The sequence below is a fragment of the Hypanus sabinus genome, chromosome 8 (genome assembly GCF_030144855.1).
Source record: "Hypanus sabinus isolate sHypSab1 chromosome 8, sHypSab1.hap1, whole genome shotgun sequence".
Classification (NCBI taxonomy): Eukaryota; Metazoa; Chordata; class Chondrichthyes; order Myliobatiformes; family Dasyatidae; genus Hypanus; species Hypanus sabinus.
The window spans coordinates 138,800,852-138,818,094 of NC_082713.1; the positions used below are offsets into that span (position 1 = coordinate 138,800,852).

The 17,243-nt window shown below is 45.3% G+C and overlaps 1 protein-coding gene across 6 annotated transcripts in view; it reads left to right on the forward strand.

Moving 5' to 3' along the window:
* Positions 1-1,547: 1,547 nt before the first annotated feature.
* nup50 (nucleoporin 50) overlaps positions 1,548-17,243 on the forward strand; it is a 77,151-nt gene continuing 61,455 nt past the window's right edge. For 2 of the 6 annotated variants that reach the window (XM_059977983.1, XM_059977987.1), the window contains exons 1-3: positions 1,548-1,766; positions 5,216-5,281; positions 14,320-14,396. In XM_059977983.1, coding sequence (XP_059833966.1) covers positions 5,272-5,281; positions 14,320-14,396 — 87 coding nt within the window. In that variant the 5' untranslated portion in view covers positions 1,548-1,766; positions 5,216-5,271. Of the gene's footprint in view, positions 1,767-1,877; positions 2,426-5,215; positions 5,282-14,319; positions 14,397-17,243 lie in introns of those variants that run through there. The other 4 variants (XM_059977985.1, XM_059977988.1, XM_059977984.1 and 1 more) reach the window with 3 other exon arrangements.

The following is a 17,243-nucleotide window of genomic DNA, read 5'->3' on the forward strand; positions in this document are numbered from 1 at the left end:
ACAGAACCTGCAATGAATTATGCAAAGAATGCTTAATCAAATAATATATTTACTATATTATTGAAATATTAAATGCACAACCAGATCCACTCTCAATCTTCTAATCTTCAGTGAGTACAAGCCCAAAGCTATCAAACATTCCCCATAGGTTAACCCTTTCATTCCCAGAACCATTCTCGTAGACCTGCTCTGGACCCTCTCTCATGCCAGCACATTTTTTCTTAGATATGGGGCCCAAAGCAGCTCACAATACTCCAAGTGTGGTCTGACCAATGCCTTATGAAGCCTCAGCATGATGTCCTTGCTCTTATATTTTAGAAATGAATGCTAATATTACATTTGCCTTCCTTACCACCATTTCAATCTGCAAGTTAATCTTTAGGGAATACTGCACAAGGACTCCCAAATCCTTTGGCACGTCTAATTTTTGATTTTTTTCCCCAGTTAGAAAATAGTCTATGCCTTTATTCCTTCCATCAAAGTGCATGACCATGCACTGTATTCCATCTGCCACTTCTTTGCTCATTCTGGGTAGTGGGAAGTACATGAAGCATTTTTGCTCAGGGCCTGATTCCTAAGGTGCAAAACATTCAAGCAGAAAGATATTCCTATGATCAATGGTCCACATTTTCACAGCAGCACTACAAGTGGGATCTTTGGGATCACAAGATGCGAAGTTCAAAAAGGCTACAAAGCATGTCGGTGTGGAAAATGGGAAGACTACTTTGATGTTCTGGGAGTCACCTGGCCTTGGAATGCCCGCTCAGGTTGACTGAGTTCTATAACTATCACTGACTGGGGCATGCAGTATGGGTGTGCTAATTCCTAAAGGAACTAATTGCCACCAAATTATTGGCATTGCAACAAAAAAAGAGAACCAGAAATGTTAGACGCTGAGATTTGCAAGCGTGGGTGCGCAATCATTCAGCATAAATAAGACACTGGTGTACTTGTATACTGGTTGGATGCGGTTATTGGAAGTTGGATTAGAAATATTCCATGACAACTGACCTTGTTTCTTTGGCTGTTGGATGGGATTAGCATGGACACCATAAATGGCATATTTTGAGACAGAGGAAAACGAATCTTTTCCAGGATACTATGTTCTATTAAGTATGCAGCTCTGTGGAACAGAAATTATGTTGACAAAAAAAAAGCTTTACTTGATTTTTGGCATATTAGGTATAATGCAATTGGGCAACATGTTGCACACAAGGTTATTAAATCACACAATCATTATTAAATGTAATAAGAATGTCTTGTGTCTTATATAAATGCTCCATTCCTCAGAATGTTACATCAAAATCTCTTAAGAAAATTAGATTGATATTAATGACTTTTCTGGGAAAGGGGCTGAAGGTTTTACAGCTGGTTTAATACCTAATACCATCTGTATCTAATACGTGTTCCATTTCGATGTCGTTTCAAAATGATAATCTGATAAATTAGCATACTCTCAAATATTACTTGCAATTTGGCTGTAACGGGGTTCAATTGACAACAGTGCTGCATTGGCAGCGCTGGGACTACACACCTAATTATAGAAGCTCCGCTCGGCGAGCATGCGCGGGGCCCGCCTCTTCAGGACGAAATGGCGGCGTCCCCTCATTGCTGAGCAGCCGGGAGAGGGTTTCAGGGAAAAGAGTGCCGAGCATCCGATTACAGTACTAACACAGGATAGGGCGAGCATCAAGATTATTACTTGTGGAGGGCCTTACCCAGGCAGGGAGTCTGGCTTATCGACAACATAGAATCACCTATCGCAGGTGAGCCAAGGTTTCCGTAGTCCTGCCTCGCACGCAATTTAAATAATAACCGTCGCTTGCGCCGCTTCAGCACAAAAGCTGTGGGCATGCAGTGCTGCCGGCTGAATGTCTCCGAGCGGTCTGCACTGCATAATCGCCCGCTTTCATAGACCCACCCGGATGACTCAGGGAGGAGTGTTCAAAGTAAAATGGTAAACGGCCTTTCCCCGACATACATGTAGGCCTCGGCCCTGATCCTGACCCTGACCCGGGATGACTTCCACCTCTTTCACCTAACAGCGCTTACTGCCATCTCGGTTGTTTGTAAAGCTGACGGAGCCACAGAACGGTAGCTACTCCGTTAATTGGACATTCGTGTTCATTTTATATGAGTGTGAAGCTGTCCAGCTTGATGGTTACGGTCCCCGCTTATTGTGGCTGGCGCCGGCTTTGGCCCGCGGTCTGATTGGTCAGTTAGCCTGTCGATCTGTCGACGTAGCATATCTTCAGCTTTGCCCACATGGAAGTTGCCCTGGCCTGGGTAAAACGTGCCTAGATTTGCCGCAATGAAAGGAATTGGTCACTGCTGAAAAAAGGTTAATTTACAAGTTTCTGGATAAAAGTTAAGATTTCTTCAATTTGTGGAGGAAGTAACATTCTTCCTGAAGACATCTAACCAGGTTAGGAATAATGAAAACGATTAGTAAAACAATGTTTCATCATATACATTTTTTGCACTAATTTTAACTCAACTATTTAATAGAATATGTATTTAATTCCGTTTTTCGCCGTATTTATTTTGTATTTCATTGTGCAGCTGCCGTAAAGTTAACACATTTCAAGACATGCCGGTGATAGTAAACCAAGCTGTTTTTTTAGTGCATCGTTTTTCACAGTTTACAAGACCTTTTAGATAAATTGGGTTACATGGAGATTGAAGGGTTGATTTCTGATCTCAGACATACATGTAGATCTTAACGAGTAGCTAAGGTTTTTTTAAAAAAATCTTTTAAAATAATCTTTTAAAATGGTATAGTTTTCAATCCTTATTTCTGCCCAGCGACCCCTACTGGAACAATGTAATTATTTGATTCGGAACACGTGGAGTTAGTCGGATGAGTCCTGTACAATTGATTGTATTTGTGCCACGTTTAGTGTGGGTGACGTTGATTTCCTCATAAGTGAATGCGGATGTGGTGAAGGTCACTGCTTGTACTTTTGTGATATCATTAACTAGTTAGACCTTCAGTATCGATCTGATCAAGTATTTTTAAAATTTCTCATTAATATCGATTTTGTTATCTAATTATTACTATTATTACCTTGAAGGTAATCTGTGTTATAAACTTTCCATTGCAAGCATTTTTTATATTTATTGTATAATCTAAATTATTTGTTCATGGATTTAAAATTAAGATATTTGAAATTGTGACGTTTGAATGCTGTGGAGTCAAATGGAATAAATTAATTCACTAAGATATGAATGGTCATGGATTGCATTGTAATCAGAATCAGATTTATTATCACAGATATGTCATGATTTTTTTGTGGCAGCAGTACAATGCAAGACATATTTATCATAAGTTACAATATAAAAAAATAAAATAAAAAGCGCAAACAAGGCATAGCAATGTAGTGTTCATGGGAAACTTTCCTAAAACATTGAGTGTGGATCTTCAAGCTCCTATGCCTCTTCCTTGATGGTGCTAATGAGAAGGGGGCATGTTTGGGATGGAGAGGGTCCTTAGAACTAGATGCTGCGTTCTTGCTGTATGTCCTGGATAGTGAGGTCCTTCATACTGAAGCCACTGTGCGCATGATAGAGCTGGCTGAGACTGCAATTCTTTGAAGCCTTTTTCTATCCTCTGTATTGCACTGTGATGCAGCCAGTCAGAAAGATCTCACTAGTGCATCTGCAAAAATTTGTAAGTCTTTGGTGACATGCTGAGTCTCCTCAAACTTCCAATGAAGTATAAATGCTTCGTGCCTTCTCCATAAGTGCATCAATACATTGGGCCCTCTGAGATCCTCGAGCTTGAAGCTGCTTGTCCTTTCTACTATTGACCTCTCAATGAGGGCCATTGTGTGCTCTCCCAACTTTCCCTTTCTTAAATCCATAATCACTTCCTCAGTCTAAACCACATTGAATGTAGGGTTATTGTCATGACACCAGTCAACCAGCTGATCAATCTTGCTCCTGTGCACCTCATGAAATTTTGCCAAAAACGGTGTCATTGGCAAAATTATAAATGTTGTTGTTAGGCACAGCTCACAATTGAGTGTAAAGAGATTAGAGCAGTGGGCTAAGGTCAAATTCTTGAGGTGCACTTGTGTTGATTGTTAGTGAGGAGATGATATTACTGATCCACACTGAGTGATCTCTCGGTGAGGAAGTCAAGAATCCAGTTATAGAGGGAGGTACAAACACCCAGGTTTTGAAGCTTGATGATCAGTGCTGAGGGAATGGTGGTGTTGAATGCTGATCAGTAAGCAGCTGGCTGATGTAGTATTACTGTTGTCCAAATGTGCAAGGCCAAGTAGATCCAGTAAGATTGCATCTGCTGTAGACCTGTTGTGGTAGGCAAATAGCAGCGAGTCCAGGTCCTTGCTTGGGAAGGAGGCAATTCTAGCCATGACCAACCTCTAAAAGCACTTCATCACAGTAGACTGGGCAATAGTCATTGAGGCAGCTCACCTTCCTCCACTTAGGCACTGGGATGATTGAAGCCCTTTTGAAGTAGGTAAAACCTCTGACTGCAGCAGTGAGTGTGTGAAGTTTACCAGCAGGATATCCATGTTAAGGGATGAAATACAGTATTCTCAGACCCCGCTTAACGCTGAGGACGTGTTCCTTAGAGGTGGAGTGCTATTGTAACACTGTAAATGGACATGTGCCTGATTTAAAAAAATAAAAACCAGACATGAGATATTTTATGTATATACAGTAATTTGTGGAGTAACAAACACACAAGTAGGTCTAAGTTGTATATCAAATCACAACAGCAGCAGAGGGAAGTGGGTGTTGGTTACATCTTAGAGGAGGGACCAGGCTGTAGGTTCTCCTCTAACTTTGGCCTCTTCCTCAAGTAGGCGTCGATTTCTGACTGCCTTTTCTTAAGTCTGCAAAAAGCATTCCGACTCTGCAAAATAAGACAGTCGCCTTGTTACTTAACTTGACATAGTCCATTGCCAACATAGTGCTGGAATGTCGGTCTCTTTTCCTGTGACAGTGAGATCTAACATAGGGCCAGAAACCCGACTTAATTCAATTTCGCATTTACATTTGAGAATTTGGGGGAAAGGGTAACTTAGTTTTTTTTAAATCTTTATGTATTTAATTATTGATATGCTTAATATTTTGAAATAATTTAAAATCCTTTAACACTTTTTATCTACATTAAGCAAGTAATTATTGGCAGTAGAGACAAACCTGTTGCATTTGGCCTATTTTTAATGATGCTGTTTTTCAGGTTTTCTGTGAAACTGTCTTATTTGTCTGCTGAGACAAGTTAAGAGATCCCTTAACATGAAACACGGTAGGTTCTTGGCCACTGCTTTACCCTCAACCATCTGCAACTCAAAATTGATCTTGTTACTAAAAATTTTGTCACATATTTTAGTCTTCAAAGTTATTGCAAGACCTTGTTGGACATTGGTAATATAAAATACTCTAAATCTGTTTTGTTGGCGAGACCGATGATGGGAGAGCTGCGTGGCCTCAACTGTTGCTTGGACCATCCCCTCATGCCACTGAATGTCCTTTTACTGCCACTGAGGGGAGGGAGCAAGTGTACACCAAGTGTAGGAGAGAACAGAGGTGCTGCAGGCATGCTGAAATCAGGCTTGATCGGGAGCTGGTCCCTGCAGGCCAGCCCTTCTGGGTCAGTGTTGCTCTCTAGTGTTCAGTTTCAGTTTATTGTCATTTAGAAACCTCAAATGCAGTGCAGTTTAAAAAAATAAGACAATGTTCTCCGGAATGATATCACAAAAAAAGCACACGACGAAACATAGAAACATAGAAAATAGGTGCAGGAGTAGGCCATTCGGCCCTTCGAGCCTGCACTGCCATTCAGTATGATCATGACTGATCATCCAACTCAGAACCCTGTACCTGCTTTCTCTCCATACCCCCGACCCCTTTAGCCACAAGGGCCATATCTAACTTCCTCTTAAATATAGCCAATGAACCAGCCTCAACTGTTTCCTGTGGCAGAGAATTCTACAGATTCACCACTCTCTGTGTGAAGAAGTTTTTCCTCATCTCGGTCCTAAAAGGCTTCCCCTTTATCCTTAAACTGTGACCCCTCGTTCTGGACTTCCCCAACATTGGAAACAATCTTCCTGCATCAAGCCTGTCCAATCCATTTAGAATTTTATACATTTCAATAAGATCCCCCCTCAAACTTCTAAATTCCAGTGAGTATAAGGCTAGATGATCCAGTCTTTCTTCATATGAAAGTCCTGCCATCCCAGGAATCAATCTGGTGAACCTTCTCTGTACTCCCTCTATGGCAAGAATGTCTTTCCTCAGATTAGGGGACCAAAACTGCACACAATACTCCAGCTGTGGTCTCACCAAGGCCTTGTACAACTGTAGTAGAACCTCCCTGCTCCTGTACTCAAATCCTTTTGCTATGAATGCCAAAATACCATTTGCCTTTTTCTCCACCTGCTGTACCTACATGCCCACCTTCAGTGACTGCTGTACAATGACACCCAGGTCTCGTTGCAGCTCCCCTTTTCCTAATCGGCCACCGTTAAGATAATAATCTGTTTTCCTGTTCTTGCAACCAAAGTGGATAACCTCACATTTATCCACATTAAATTGCATCTGCCATGAATTTGCCCACTCACTTAACCTATCCAAGTCACCCTGCATCCTTTTAGCATCCTCCTCACAGCTAACACCGCCGCCCAGCTTCGTGTCATCTGCAAACTTGGAGATGCTACATTTAATTCCCTCGTCTAAATCATTAATATATATTGTAAACAACTGGGGTCCCAGCACTGAGCCTTGCGGTATCCCACTAGTCACTGCCTGCCATTCTGAAAAGGTCCCGTTTACTCCCACTCTTTGCTTCCTGTCTGCCAACCAATTCTCTATCCTCATCAATACCATACCCCCAATACCGTGTGCTTTAAGTTTGCACATTAATCTCCTGTGTGGGACCTTGTCAAAAGCCTTTTGAAAATCTAAATATACCACATCCACTGGCTCTCCCCTATCCACTCTACTAGTTACATTTTCAAAAAAATTCCGTAAGATTCGTCAGACATGATTTTCCTATCACAAATCCATGCTGACTTTGTCTGATGATTTCATCTCTTTCCAAATGTGCTGTTATCACATCTTTGATAACCGACTCTAGCATTTTCCCCACCATCAATGTCAGACTAACTGTCTATAATTCCCCGGATTCTCTCTCCCTCCTTTTTTAAAAAGTGGGGTTACATTAGCCACCCTCCAATCCTCAGGAACGAATCCAGAAACTAAGGAGTTTTGAAAAATTATCACTAATGCATGCACTATTTCTTGGGCTACTTCCTTAAGCACTCTGGGATGCAGGCCATCTGGCCCTGGGGATTTATCTGCCTTTAATCCCTTCAATTTACCTAACACCACTTCCCTACTAACATGTATATCCCTCAGTTCCTCCATCTCACTAGACCCTCGGTCCCTTACTATTTCCGGAAGATTATTTATGTCCTCCTTAGAGAAGACAGAACCAAAGTAGTTATTCAATTGGTCTGCCATGTCTTTGTTCCCTATGATCAATTCACCTGTTTTTGACTGTAAAGGACCTACATTTGTCTTGACCAATCTTTTTCTTTTCACGTATCTATAAAAGCTTTTACAGTCAGGTTTTATGTTCCCTGCCAGCTTTCTCTCATAATCTTTTTTCCCTTTCCTAATTAAGCCCTTTGTCCTCCTCTGCTGGTCTCTGAATTTCTCCCAGTCCTCAGGTGTGCCACTTTTTTTTTGCTAATTTATATGTTTTTTCTTTGGACTTGATACTATCCCTAATTTCCCTTGTCAGCCACGGGTGCACTACCTTCCCTGGTTTATTCTTTTGCCAAACTGGGATGAACAATTGTAGTTCATCCATGCGATCTTTAAATGCTTGCCATTGCATATCCACCGTCAACCCTTTAAGTGTCATTTGCCAGTCTATCTTAGCTAATTCACATCTCATACCTTCAAAGTCACCCTTCTTTAAGTTCAGAACCTTTGTTTCTGAATTAACTATGTCACTCTCCATCATAATGAAGAATTCCACCATATTATGGTCACTCTTACCCAAGGGGCCTTGCACGACAAGATTGCTAACTAACCCTTCCTCATTGCTCAATACCCAATCTAGAATGGCCTGCTCCCAGTTGGTTCCTCAACATGTTGGTTCAGAAAACCATCCCGCATGCATTCCAAGAAATCCTCTTCCTCAGCACCCTTACCAATTTGGTTCACCCAATCTATATGTAGATTGAAGTCACCCATTATAACTACTATTCCTTTATTGCACGCGTTTCTAATTTCCTGTTTAATGCCATCCCCAACCTCACTACTGCTGTTAGGCGGCCTGTACACAACTCCCACCAGCGTTTTCTGCCCCTTAGTGTTATGCAGCTCTACCCATATCAATTCCACATCCTCCAGGCTAATGTCCTTCCTTTCTATTGTGTTAATCTACTCTCTAACCGGCAATGCTACCCCACCTCATTTTCTTTCCTGTCTATCCCTCCTGAATATTGAATATCGCTGGATGTTGAGCTCCCATCCTTGGTCACCCTGGAGCTATATCTCTGTGATCCCAACTATATCATATTCATTAATAACTATCTGCACATTCAATTCATCCACCTTGTTACGAATGCTCTTCACATTGACACACAAAGCCTTCAGGCTTTTTTTTTACAACACTCTTAGCCCTTATACAATTATGTTGAAAAACAGACCACACAAGAAAAACCACATAACGTTTGGTAATCCCCAATCCAGAGTCCGGAGAGGCTGCATATCAATATCGCGCTACCATCTTAGCATGTTCCCTGGAAAAGAACTCCAAACCCACCAGACAAAACAAGACTACCCAGACACACCAAGTCAAGAGACCAACATTACCACCCAACAAACCAAAAACCTACACAAAACCGCATAGTTATAGTTAACATTTAGTTGCAACAGTGCAGACAATACCCTGAAAACCCTTCCTGCCATGAACCTCCAGCGCTGCAACCTTGCCGATACAGCCCCCTGGAAGCACCCGACCATAGCCAACTCTGAGTCCGTCTGAAAACTTCGAGCCTCCGACACCGAGCACCATCTCTGCCACGCGCTTCGACCCCGGCTGCCAAGCAACAGGCAAAGCCAAGGATTTGGGGGCTTCCTGCCAGAGATTTTCCAATTGCACTGCAGCAGCGGCAGCGAAAACAGGCATTTCAAAAGTTTCACCAGATGTTCCTCCGTGCTTCACCTGTCCCATCTCCATCAAATCAGGATTGTACACAGCATCCTACTTGACAGATTACAGATATTCATTCCAAAGTGGCTGCTGCACGCTGCTGCATCGCGTCGCCATCTTAGCCCGAGAAGCTGAGCTAGATTGCTTTCATCTGGGGCTGAAGCACAAGTTGGGGAACTGCTGCGTACTTGTTCTTGTAAAAATGTGGCTCTTTTACAAGATCACATGCACTTGATATTCAGATAATTTTTTTGTGACTGTATGTGCTGTGTTTTGCACCTTGGCTCCAGAGGAACACTGTTTCATTTGGCTGTATATATGTATGGTTGAATGCAATTAAACTTTAATTTGAATTAGTTTTCTTGGGTGGGAATTTGTTACCCCTGAATTAGACTATCGTATCTTAATGGTGATTCAAGTCTAGTTACACACATTTGTCACGTTGAAAGTTTAATATGGTTTTGTAGCGGTGTGCTACATGCAGCGCTGAAATATTGACAAGGAGTCGGTAAACTGCAGTTAAAAAAGATATTATTCGAACTTAGTGGCCTCGCTTTAAAGCCTCCCTGATCCTGCCCTCCCTGGGCGCGGATGCTGTAGGGGGCACGTATTCACAGTCCCGTGCAGGCTTTTCCCTTTATTGGTGAAGCAGACCTGGCACCCTTTTGGGACTGGCCTTTATGCTGGCGCGCTGGCTATTTGTGAGCTGGTTGGAGTGCGCTAGGAAGTGGGTCGCCACATAACCCCCCCCCCCCCAGAACTGGCGATACACCCCCCAATGTCCACAGTCTGGGCTGGACCCTGTTTGGGAGGTCGGCCTCTGCGCCTTGGTGCCGGGAACTCGACCGGTTGTGCCACGTCCACATGGGCCGGTTTGAGTCGGTCCACAGTGAAAACCTCCTCTCTCCCCCCAACTTCCAGCACAAACGTGGACCCGTTGTTCCTGATCACCATAAATGGCCCCTCGTAGGGTCGTTGCAGCGGTGGCCGATGCCCGCCCCTTCGTAAAAACACAAACTTACAGTTCTGCAGGTCTTTGGGTACGCAGTTCGGGTTCTGCCCATGCTGCGAAGTGGGTATGGGGGCCAGGTTGCCGAGCCTCTCGCGTAGTCTGCCAGGACTGCTGCGGGTTCTTCCCCGTGCCCCCTTGGGGCTGGTATGAACTCCCCGGGGACGACCAGGGATGCGCCGTACACCAACTCGGCTGACGAGGTGTGCAGATCATCTTTGGGCGCCGTGCGGATGCCGAGTAGGACCCAGGGAAGCTCGTCCACCCAGTTAGCTCCTCGCAGGCGGGCCATGAGAGCCGACTTCAGGTGACGGGGGAAACACTCCACCAGGCCGTTCAACTGTGGGTGGTAGGCAGTTGTGTGGTGCAGCTGTGTCCCCAAAAGGCTGGCCATAGCTGACCACAGGCTAGAGGTGAACTGGGCACCTCTGTTGGAGGTAATGTGGGCCGGTACACCAAAGCGGGACACTCAGGTGGTGATCAATGCCCGGGCGCAAGATTCGGAGGTGGTGTCGGTGAGTGGGATCGCCTCTGGCCAGCTGGTGAACCGGTCTACGACAGTGAGGAGGTGCCGTGCTCCGTGTGACACTGGCAGGGGGCCCACGATATCCACATGGATGTGGTCGAAACGCCAGTGGGTGGGGTGTGACTGCTGCGGCAGAGCTTTGGTGTGCCGCTGCACCTTGGCCGTCTGGCAGTGCATGCACGTTTTGGCCCATTCACTGACCTGCTTGCGGAGTCCGTGCCAAATGAACCTGCTGGAGACCATCCGGAGGATTGTCCTGATGGAAGGGTGCGCTAAGTTATGAATGGAGTCGAAAACGCGTTGCCGCCAATTTGCTGGGACAACGGGACGGGGTTGGCCTGTGGTGACGTCACAGAGTAGAGTCCTCTCACCTGGGCCTACGGGGAGGTCCTGGAGCTGCAAACCAGAGACTGTGGTTCTGTAACTATGGATCCCCTCATCTGCCTGCTGCGCCTCTGCCAGTGCCTCGAAGTCTAGCCCTTGGGAAAGGGCATGAATGTTAGGGCGAGAGAGCGCGTTCGCCACGACATTGTCCTTACCTGAGACGTGCCGGATATCCGTCGTGTATTCAGAGATGTAGGACAGATGGCGCTGCTGGCGGGACGACCAGGGATCGGACACCTTCATGAACGTAAAGGTAAGCAGCTTGTGGTCCGTGCACGCGGTGAAGGGCCTACCTTCTAAGAAGTACCTGAAATGCCGGATTGCCAGGTATGGCGCCAACAGTTCCCGGTCGAAAGCACTATTTGAGCTCGGGTGGTCGCAGGTGTTTGCTGAAAAACGCCAGGGGTTGCCAGTGACCCGTGATGAGTTGCTCCAGTACCCCACCGATTGCTGTGTTAGATGCGTCCACTGTGAGGGCGGTAGGGACGTCCATTCTGGGGTGCACTGGCATCGCGGCGTTTGCCAAGGCTTGTTTCGTTGTAATGAAAGCGGCGGCAGACTCCTTGTTCCAGGTAATGTCCTTGCCCGGACCCGACATCAGGGTGAACAGAGGGCGCATGATTCGGGCAGCTGAAGGGAGGAAGCGGTGGTAGAAACTTACCATACCCACGAATTCCTGAAGGCCTTTCATTGTGGTGGGTCGTGGAAAATGGTGGACTGCGTCTTCCTTAGAGGGCAGAGGGGTTGCCCTGTGTTTAGTAATCCTGTGGCCCAGGAAATCGATGGTGTCGAGCCCGAACTGGCATTTGACTGGGTTGATTGTTAGACTGTATTCACACAAGTTGGGCGTAGAGTTGACGGAGGTGGGACAGATGCTCCTGACGACTGCTGCTGGCTATGAGGATGTCGTCCAAATAGATCAAAGCGAAGTCCAGGTCGCGTCCCACCACATCCATTAACCGCTGGAACGTCTGTGCGGCATTCTTCAGGCCGAATGGCATGCGGAGGAACTCGAAAAGGCCGAACGGGGTGATGAGTGCCATTTTGGGGATGTCGTCCAGGTGCATTGGGATTTGATGCTATCCTCAGATGAGGTCTACCTTGGAGAACATCTGCGCCGTGCAGGTTTGCTGCAAAGTCCTGAATGTGCGGCACAGGGTAGCGGTCCAGTGTTGTTGCCTCGTTCAGCCTGCTGTAGTCACCGCATGGTCTCCAGCCCCCTGTCGCTTTGGGCACCTTGTGCAGGGGGGAGGTCTATGGGCTGTCGGACCATCGTATGATCCCCAATTCCTCCATCCTCTTGAACTCCTCCTTCGCCAGTCGGAGCTTGTCCGGGGGAAGCCTTCGAGCATGGGCATGGAGGGGTGGTCCCTGGGTCAGGATGTGGTGCTATACGCCGTGTCAGGGCATGGCTGCCGTGAACTGCGGTGCCAGAACCGATGGGAAATCCACCAGGACCCTGGTGAAGTCATTGTCAGACAGCGTGATGGAGTCGAGGTGAGGGGCTGGCAGCTGGGTTGCACCCAGGGAGAATGTCTGAAAGGTCTCGGTGTGGACCAGTCTCTGCCTCGGCAGGTCGACCAGCAGGCTGTGAGACCACAAAAAATCCGCACCCAGAAGCGGTTGGGCTACGCCGGCCAGTGTGAATTCCCACGTGAACCGGCTGGAGCCAAACTGTAGCTGCACCGTACGGGTGCCGTAGGTCCTCACTGTGCTGCCGTTCACGGCCCTCAGGGTGGGACCCGGTGCCCTGTTGTGAGTGTCGTAACTCGTCGGAGGTAAGACGCTGATCTCGGCACCAGTGTCGACCAAAAAATGGCGTCCCGACCTCTTGTCCCACACATACAGGGGGCTATCCCGATGGCCAGCCGCCGTAGCCATCAGCGGCGGCTGGCCCTGGTGTTTCCTGGAACTTGCAGGGCGGGCGACAGCGGCGGGCTTCCGCGCCCCACTGCTGGTGGTAGAAGCACCATTGTTCGTTGGTCTCCTCACCCCTGCCTCTGGGGTTAGCGGGCTCTGTGGCCAGGCCAGGTCTGGTTTGCTGCTGGGAGTGTGGCCTGGAGATCTGTGCGACGGACGCCCCACTCTCCTTCTTGGCGTTCCACAGCAAGTCCGCCCGGGCTGCCACCTTCCGGGGGTCTCTGAAATCCGCGTCGGACAGCAGCAGGCGTATGTCCTCAGGCAGCTGCTCCAGGAATGCCTGCTCAAACATGAGGCAGGGCTTGTGTCCTCCGGCCAGAGACAACATCTCATTCATTAAAGCCGATGAAGGCCTGTCCCCAAAACCATTCAGGTGCAGTAAATGGGCAGTCCGCTCACGCTGTGAGAGTCCGAAAGTCCTTATGAGCAGGGCTTTGAGTTCTGTGTATCTGCTGTCTGCTGGGGGAGACTGTATGAACTCTGCAACCTGGGCCGCTGTTTCCTGGTCAAGGGAGCTCACCACGTCGTAGTAACGTGTGTCCTCTGAGGTTATCTGCCGAACGTGGAATTGGGCTCCTGCTTGCTGGAACCATAGGTGAGGTCGCAGCGTCCAGAAGCTTGGCAGTTTCAATGAAACCGCATGAACAGATGCGGCATCGTTCATCTCCAGTCCAAATATCGTTTGGGCCGTCGGGGTCACCAATTTTAGCGGTGTGCTACACACAGCGCTGAAATAACGACACGGAGTCAGTAAACTGCAGTTAAAAAAGATTTTATTCGAACTTCGCGGTCTCCCGGGGCGCGGATGCTATAGGGGGCACATATTCACAGTCCTGTCCCACGCGGGCTTTTCCCTTTGTTGGTGAAGCAGACCTGGCGCCCTTTTGGGACTGGCCTTTATGCCGGCGCGCTGGCTATTTGGTAGCCGGTTTGAATGCGCGAGGAAGTGGGTCGCCACAGTTTGCCCTATTTATTACATACTTATCCAGTCTCTCCTCTCCTGTTTGTAGACGCAGTGTCCATTTTACTCATTCTGTCTTCCCTTGCATACTATTGCACTATTTTTCATTCTTTTATCTCTGTTCCCCTTGCCTCTACCTTATAAATTAATCGTTCAACTTTCTATTATATTGAAAACAAAGTTGACCTTGAAGGAATAATTGTCAAACCAAATATTGTTTTTTTTTAACCTTTTGTAGTTTCATACTATTTGTCTTTTTAGTTTGAGGTGTTTCATCCAGTTATAACAAGAATAAACTTGTCTGTTTTTTTCAGTAATAACAATGGCAAAGAGAACTGCAGACAAAGAGCTAACTGATCGGAATTGGGACCAGGAAGAAGAATCGGAAGAGGTGTGTGCACAAACATTTTATTATATATCTAATATAAAGTACAATTTTTCAGGGTATGGAATGGAGATTAAGAAAGAAATAGCAGTTCTTTGTAATACTGTGTAATGTTAAATGTCAATGGTAGTTAATAAAATGAGCCCAAGTCTTTTAAGTTAATTGCCAGCTCCATATTTATTGAATTTGGTTTAGGGCAAGCAACTGTGAGAAAGTTACAATTTCCATTTTTTATCGCTGAAGCATAATCTGCTGAAAACTGAGTATTTAATGGTTGAAATACATTGTGTTATTGCATTGTTGTGCAGTAGAATGTTTTAAATGCTAAAAATATTAAATAATTACATTTTACTATTCAACTCTTCAGTGCTGCAACAGATCTTTTTTCAGCTACTGTGTCAGTTCCACAAACATTTTCCAAACTTATTTTGGGATGTTGTAGCCCAAGTGGAATAGTACATTTGCTTGTAAAATTCAAGTATTCATACATGACTATACTATGAGTAATGTAATCTAAGTTCAAGGAGACCTATGTACTAATTATTGTTGAGTAGTAATTTCCATAATTCAGCGAGATATGAACACAACTTGCAAAGAGATTGGAGGGTCTTCAGAGAAGCATACCCCAGCCTAAATGGTATATTGTTATGGTGAGGTAAGGGGTGAAGAGTGGTGTTCATGTATAGTGTACTTTGATGTGGGGGGTGTATAACAGAAGTGGGTTGTATGGGCAGAAGATTATGCATGTAATGTGAATAAAACCAACTTTTACGCAGAGAGTGGTGAGCACGTAGACTGGGCTGCCAGCGATGGTGGTGGAGACGGATACGATAGGGTCTCTTAAGAGACTCCTGGATAGGTACAGTGGCATGCAAAAGTTTGGGCACCCTGGTCAAAACTTCTGTTACTGAATAGCTAAGCGAGTAAAAGATGACCCGATTTCCAAGAGGCATAAAGTTAAAGATGACACATTTCTTTAATATTTTAAGCAAGATTACTGCTTTATTTCCATCTTTTACAGTTTCAAAATAAAAAAGGAAAAGGGCCCAAAGCAAAAATTTGGGCACCATGCATGGTCAGTACTTAGCAACACCCCCTTTGGCAAGTATCACAGCTTGTAAACGCTTTCTGTAGCCAGCTAAGAGTCTTTCAATTCTTGTTTGGGGAATCTTCACCCATTCTTCCTTGCAAAAGGCTTCTAGTTCTGTAAGATTCTTTTACTTTATTGTCACCAAACAATTGATACTAGAGCATACAATTATCACAGCGATATTTGATTCTGTGCTTCATGCTCCCTGAAGTACAAATCAAAGTAAATATAATAAAAATTTAAATTATAATTCATAATTAGAAAATAGAAAAGGGAAAGTAAGGTAGTGCAAGTCAGGTCCAGATATTTGTAAGGTATAGCCCAGATCTGGGTCAGGATCCGTTCAGCAGTCTTATCACAGTTGGAAGAAAGCTGTTCCCAAATCTGGCCGTACGAATCTTCAAGCTCCTGAACCTTCTCCCAAAGGGAAGAGGGGCAAAAAGTGTGTTGGCTGGGTGTGTCGTGTCCTTGATTATCCAGGCAGCACTGCTCCGACAGCGTCTGGTGTAATGTGAGTCCAAGGATGGAAGATTGGTTTGTGTGATGTGCTGAGCTATGTTCAGGATCTTCTGCAGCTTCTGCTCTTTTGAGGTCTGCCCACAGATTTTCAATGATGTTTAGGTTGGGGGACTGTGAGGGCCATGGCAAAACCTTCAGCTTGCGCCTCTTGATGTAGTCCATTGTGGATTTTGAGGTATATTTAGGATCATTATCCTGTTGTAGAAACCATCTTCTTTTCATCTTCAGCTTTTTTACAGATGGTGTGATGTTTGCTTCCAGAACTTGCTGGTATTTAATTGAATTCATTCTTCCCTCTACCAGTGAAATGTTCCCCGTGCCACTGGCTGCAACACAAGCCCAAAGCATGATCGATCCACCCCTGTGCTTAACAGTTGGAGAGGTGTTCTTTTCATGAAATTCTGCACCCTTTTTTTTCTCCAAACGTACCTTTGCTCATTGTGGCCAAAAAGTTCTATTTTAACTTCATCAGTCCACAGGACTTATTTGCAAAAAGCATCAGTCTTGTTTAGATTTTCCTTTGCCATCTTCTGACACTGAATTTTGTGGTGAGGACACAGGAAAGGTTTCCTTCTGATGACTCTTCCATGAAGATCATATTTGTGCAGGTGTCGCTGCACAGCAGAACAGTGCAACACCTCTCTAGAGTCTGCTAAATCTTCCTGAAAGTCTTTTGCAGTCAAATGGGAGTTTTGATTTGCCTTTATAGCAACCCTACGAGCAGTTCTCTCGGAAAGATTTTTTGTCTTCCAGACCTCAACTTGACCTCCACCGTTCCTGTTAACTGCCATTTCTTATTTGCATTACGAACTAAGGATACAGCTACTTGAAAACGTTCTGCTATCTTCTTATAGCCTTCTGCTTTATGGACATCATTTATTTTTCTTTTCAGAGTGCAAGGCAACTGCTTAGAGGAGCCCGTGGCTGCTGATTTTTGGGACAAGGTTTGAGAGGTTAGGGTATTTACAAAGCTTTGAAATTTGCATCACCTGGCCTTTCCTAGTGATGACTGTGAACAAGCCATAGCCTTAACAAGCTAATTAAGGTCTGAGACCTTGTTAAAAATGATCTGAGAGCTTAAATCTCTTGGGGTGCCCAAACTTTTGTTTGGTGCTCCTTTTTTTTTCACTCTAAAATTGTACAAAACAAAAATAATACACTAATCTTGCTTAAAACGTTGAAAGAAATGTTTCCTCTTTAACTTTGTGGCTGTTGGAGATCAGTTCATCTTCTACTCACTCAAC